At 31.3% G+C, this 6,071-nt stretch overlaps 1 protein-coding gene across 1 annotated transcript; it reads right to left on the bottom strand.

Annotated features, from left to right (window-relative positions):
- Nucleotides 1-399: 399 nt before the first annotated feature.
- Nucleotides 400-4,989, bottom strand: LOC130961688 (alcohol dehydrogenase 1-like). The gene is made up of 10 exons (XM_057887672.1): nt 4,881-4,989; nt 4,383-4,519; nt 3,817-3,863; nt 2,999-3,324; nt 2,822-2,904; nt 2,364-2,439; nt 2,183-2,244; nt 2,004-2,099; nt 1,059-1,220; nt 400-792 (listed from the first exon to the last, which is right to left on the bottom strand). The coding sequence occupies exons 1-10, from the start codon at nt 4,915-4,917 to the stop codon at nt 676-678; spliced, it is 1,143 nt and encodes a 380-aa protein (XP_057743655.1). The 5' UTR covers nt 4,918-4,989; the 3' UTR covers nt 400-675.
- Nucleotides 4,990-6,071: the final 1,082 nt, after the last annotated feature.

Here is a 6,071-nt window from a genome sequence, read left to right as displayed (position 1 = left end):
ACAATGTTGGATTGATCAAGGTATAAATATCTTGGTCTTCCCAACTAGTAATCTCAAATTTGAGTCATGGAAACGAAAAAATTATTTGTGGAAAGGCTTCTTTGCCTTTTCTGAGAATTCAACATAGTATACAGTATACTCAATGCTCGGATAGTGCTTAGTGCATATTCACATGAATCTCAGTTTAAGATAATTAAAATAAATAAAATGCTCCTTATTCACTTAAAGAAAAGAAAAAGCTCAAGAAACAGAAGGAAACTTGCCTTCAGTGGAAAACAAAAAATTACATCACCATAGATTATTAACTAATATTAAAAACTGAAGACTCCAGGTACTAAAACACCACTCTAAACATAAGGCTAAGGGGCAAGTTAAGTAGAAAAGCCCAGTCGCAAGCTATAACAGTATGAATTCTGTCTTGTTCTCTAATGTTCTTCAATGGTAGGAATATGCAAAATACCACATGAAACAATGTATATTTCATCCATTTTACATTGCCTTAAAAGAACTAGTCCGGATTTTTCTGAAGTTAAATTTAGAAAATAGTAGGAATGATTTTGAATGTGAAGTGATTACTCAATATCATTATTATGGATGATATTGAAACATTTATTAATTACACATAGCTGAAAATTATTCATATGGATCTATCATTTTTTTTTTCTTTCAAATTCTTTAGTCTTCCATACTAATGATACACCTTAGTCCCTCCCCTCTCAACATTAGATCAAATGCCTTGTTGATTTCAGAGAAAGGAACTCTGTGGGTTATAAACTTGTCCAATTCCAATTTCTGCAAAGTAATCAAAGGAAAATGATCAAAAGGGCGTTAGAGTCCTTTCAACTAGTCCAAATGTTATATCAAGAGGTTAACAGAAGAAATGTTTTTGAGTATAGCCGTAATCATATTTTGAGCCGACATACCACCCATTTACTATTGAACAGGATATGGACCCGGATTAACCAGTGAACGAGTGATATGACGGCTCGCTCTAATTACAGTTATGATGACTGTGTTTAACTAACACAGCTATTGTAACCGTTATAAAATGTAATCACCTTGTTCATATACATATCGACCACAGATGGAAGATCGGTCCTGGGCTTGTAATTTCCAAAGAAAGTTCCTTTTAGTGTTCTTTCGTTGAGCAAATTAATGGGCTTGGTCATGAAAACTGCATCCTTAGTTGGAACTCCAACAAGCACAGCAACACCCCATCCCTACATAGTTCATCAAAATATGGTTAGATACTTAATCTCATTCAGATTGCAGTTCTACACTTCTTATTAAAAACTTAATGTATGACGTGAATAAAGAAAAAAGGAAAATCTTGTTCTACAACACATATTCTTTAATGTGTTGATTTCTCAACTGAATATAACATTTTTTGTAGCCAGAACAAAATATGAATTTGTTTAAGGTGACATTTGGTTATTTTCTTGAGGTAAAGATATAGAGAGGTCAACAAAACATGTTTGAAGGTAGATACGAAAACAAAAACATAAAATTTTGCCTATCTCATAATTTTATTAAGATAGCTTTTAGTTATTGTCTTGGGGTTAAAGAGAAAGAGATGTTTGGGACCCAAAATATGTTTGGAGAAAAGGATAAAGGCAAAATATTATCACTAATTTTGCAGAATTTTTTAAGAGAATTTCTATACTTCCAACTAGAGAGGCACAAAAAAGTGTTAGGACTGCAATAGCCCGCGTAAAACTGTGTGACATCTTTGGATCCATGAAAGGTTGTATTAGGCCTGCGACAGTGAATCTAAAACTTCGTCGCATCCCCACCAGCTAGGGAAAGGCTTTGTTTAGGTTCAGGTTCAGGTTCTTTATCTTAAAACCGCAAGGATGTGGAAGAGATCTCTGTCTTATCCTACTATCAACGTCCTTTCTTTCCTAAGACAAAAGGCAAACACTGCCTATAAGATCCAAAGTTCCATATTTTTGTGTTTCTATTTAACCAAGTTTTTGTAACATTGCTTGTCAGTAATGGCTTACGTCATGAACACATTCAAAAGCAGATATCATTGCGTTAATGTTTCCAGTGCACTCTATACTTCGATCAACTCCTCCATTGGTCATTTCCGCAATCACCTGGCATTTAGAACAATAACTTCAGAAAACCAAGATAATGTGAACAGTGCATATACTGAAACATTAGATGAAGAATTATATACCTGTTGAACTGGCCTATCATAGTCCTGTGGATTCACAAAATCGGTTATTCCAAATTTTTTTGCTAGCATCAAGAAAGTTTAACAAACACAAAAGTTCAGGTTGTGTATTTTACAATGAGCCGCTTAAGAGCTTAGTAACATCATTATAGAATTTTAGTGATGTGAAAAAGTTAGATGGTACCTTCTTCAAACCTGTTTGGGTTCAAATCAATTCCAATAATTCTAGATGCACCAGCAATTCGGGCACCCTCAGCAGCCTAATAAAATAAGAGAACATACACAAATAAATAGAACAGAATTTTGAAGTATAATACTTCCTCTGTTTCAGTAAAACTGTCAAAGCAAAAAATACATATATTAAGAAAAGTAACAACTAGATCTTAGTATGTATAAATTTCTTTTAGATGAAATTTCTTCTAAATAAGTAAGCATATGTACTTTATTTAATCATCACAATAAAATTAAGGGTGTTTTGGATGAGGAAAAAAAAGCTAATAATGTTATTTTGATATTAGAAATGAACAGTTATTCTAAAACTTCACTTTTTATTGAAACTTGATAATATGTTGAAACCGATGGAGTAACAAGAAACTAAGTGGTAGAATCAACATGAGAGTTGGAGTGAATTTTTAAACATACAGCAAGTCCAACAGCTCCAAGACCAAACACTGCCACTGTAGAACCCTTCTTTGGTTTTGCTACATTCAAAGTTGCTCCCAATCCTGTGTTTTGCGATCAATTTTCGACACAATTCGTTACTAAGACTTAAACCTGAAATCAATATGGAAAAGTTGACATAAGAGTATAGGATTAAACCTGTTGAGATACCACAACTGAGGACACATACTTTATCCATTGGTGCCAGTGGATTGAGCTTTGCCAAGCATCCAGAATGTATCACAGTGTACTCACTAAACGTGGACGTGCCAACAAAGTGGTTTATTGGCGTACCATTAATGGAAAACCTGCTTTTACCATCACTATGCATGACTCCTCTCTCTGTATCTATTCTCAGGAGGTCACACATGTTGCTTTCCTCGGATTTGCAATGAGCGCATTCACCACATTCACCGGTGAATACTGGAAGCACATGATCCCCAACCTGCAAGTCTGTGACTCCTTCTCCAACACTCTCCACAATTCTGGTGAAATAAGTACTAAACTCAGCAATTCGTAATGAGCCGGACTAAATCACAAAGTTGTTGCTATCTTCAATGTTTAAGTTAAACTTCTAAAGTGCAGGTTTTGGTTTTAACAAAATACAAATACCTATATGGGGATACAAGCATCTAAACTATAGGCGAGAAAATCAGGGATTTTATATTTAAGATACAAATATATTATAAGTCTAAAGCAATTTATTTTTTATCAATTATTCAAATGCTATACTCTAGCCTAATCCTTAAGAAAATAATTATCATTTGTCTTCTAGTTCTATGGAAAAAAATGGTTGTTAAACTTAAACCTATACATCTAAACTGATAATTTTCGACATCTTAATGAGTCGGGGGTCCATTTCTTTGTTTCAAGTTTCAACATAGTTACCAAAATCCCTGTTCTTCAACCATAAAAATGCAAAAAACAACATACTTCTAAATTAACTACACAGAGACAGATATACCGAAATGACATACCCAGCAGCCTCATGGCCGAAAATTCGGGGAAACAATGGAGTTTGTCCCTGAAAGACCAAAGCATAAAAAGAAATGACAAAATGCAGAACTGAATTCCAAATTGTTCAGTAATACTTTGTATGTTTCATCTATTGATAAACACAACTGTATAACTTCACTCAACTATTCACAAACCCTAATGAACTCCATTGACTAGTAAAATAGAAGACAAATATGGTACCAAAATCAACATTTTGTAGACACAATCAAGAATGCAACATAAACATTGTTGTTACTATAACCACTGAAATTGCATCAATGCAGAAATTTCAGCCATGCCAACCAATTTTTCCAACAAGTTTCCACAGTAACAACAATGGAATTGCAGTTATATCAGTCAAATTTTCACAGTTTTCGGTAAATTGCAGCAATTTCAATGCTATATCAGCCAAAATTTCCAACAATATCCCACAATTGCAGTAATTACAATGAAATCACAACCCTAATTCAAGATCACTATGTTTGGAGCAAGTGATTATAGAACATAAACAAATAATAGTTGAATAGCCAAGAAATGAAAAGCAAACCTTGGCCTCCCAGAAGTAGAGATCAGTATGGCAGAGTGAGGTATATTTAACCTTGATCCTCACTTCCATGGCCTGTGGCGGAGCCACCTCCACTTTTTCTATCACCAGTGGTTTCCCTGCTTCCCATGCAACGGCAGCTACAAATGCACCCCAAAAATATAACAAAATAAATAAATAAATAAAACAATATTATTATTTTTATGCTGTATTTTTTTATTGGAAACAATCCTATTCGAGAATAGAGAAATTTTAAAAGAGAGATAACTCTCCTACAACCAGTAGCTTCATACGCGGGAATCGAACTGATACCAAAGGTTAATTAAAAACCGAAAAAAAAAAGCAGTTACTCTAATCACCGTTGTTAAAAAATTCAAATGTCAGCAACAGTTGATGTTTGGAACTGGAAAATTAAAACGAACGAAAGAAATAACAAAGAAAACTGAGTAATTCTCGGTGCTATCATCAAACCATGGAGTATAGTTTATATGATTTTGATACCTTTGCAGGGAATGACGAGACCAGAAGTGGTGGACATGTTGTTAGTGAGAGGTGGTGATGATGACGAAGATGCACAAGAAAACTGAGAGAAAAATCTTTGTGAAAGAAAAGGCCTTGAACGTTGCACAAGAAATTGATACATCTTTGTCATATATATTTAACAATTAGTCCAAAACCAGTGGCGAGCGTAGAAGTGTCAATTCATTTGTGGTCCCTATATGTGACAATTGACAATTATGATAAAGTACGTTCATGCATATACATATATATGAGTTCTGCTAGAGAATTAAGCAGGAGGGTAGCCAAGTGGACTTAATTAGTTAAAAAATAAATTTGTTATAAAAAAAATGATTTTTTATTATCTTAATTTTGAAAATTTTAAAATTAAAAATAACAGAAAATTGATTTAAATTGATTTATATTGTAGTTATATAAACTAGTAGTTCAACAGGTACGGTCGTGCCTACGTTCAGCCGTTTTTCTATTGTGTTAAAAAAATTTATATTTTTATTTTTAAAATGATAAATTTAATATTAATAATTAAAAAATAAATTATAAAAAATAAAATATTTTAAATTATTTAATATCTATAAGAAGTATAAAATAAATAAATTTAAATTAAAAAAAACAAAAAAAAAGAATTATGTGTTATTATATATAATAAAATTAAGATAAAAATTTACTAACATTATTTATAAATTAGTTATTTATATATTAAATTTATTTATTTTTTTAATCCTATTTAATTTGAAACAAATTTTAAAAATTTATATTTAAAATTTACTTTATCTTTATGCATAATTCTAACAAATAGAAAAAATTATTTCTTTAATTTTATATTAAACCTATTTAATTATTTTTTAACTTATTATTATTTTAAAATTATTAATTTTTGTTTTAATTATATTAACTTATCATATCATATACTATTATTTTTTTTATTATTCTTTTTACATGTATAATTATTATTATTTTATATTATTATATTATCTTGTTTTATTCTCTTTTACCATTAAAAGTAAAGTAGTTACATAATTCTCTCTTGAATTAATACAAAATTTATAAAACATGAGTATATAACTAAGTACATAATGTTAGATTATAAAAACAGAAATAAAAAAAATTAGATACCAAATCCTCCGTATCTTCATTATATACTCAAGGGGAAAGCTTAGTATAGAAGCGATTAGG

This window comes from Arachis stenosperma, chromosome 2 (genome assembly GCF_014773155.1).
Source record: "Arachis stenosperma cultivar V10309 chromosome 2, arast.V10309.gnm1.PFL2, whole genome shotgun sequence".
Lineage (NCBI taxonomy): Eukaryota > Viridiplantae > Streptophyta > Magnoliopsida > Fabales > Fabaceae > Arachis > Arachis stenosperma.
This window is presented reverse-complemented; position numbering and strand designations above follow the sequence as displayed.

Coding starts and splice junctions, on each gene's coding strand:
- LOC130961688 (XM_057887672.1), bottom strand. CDS start 4,917: ATGTCCACCACTTCTGGTCTCGTCATTCCCTGCAAAG. Junction 4,520..4,880: donor TCTCGTCATTCCCTGCAAAG/GTATCAAAATCA, acceptor GTGCATTTGTAG/CTGCCGTTGCATGGGAAGCA. Junction 2,905..2,998: donor CAGTTGTGGTATCTCAACAG/GTTTAATCCTAT, acceptor CGCAAAACACAG/GATTGGGAGCAACTTTGAAT.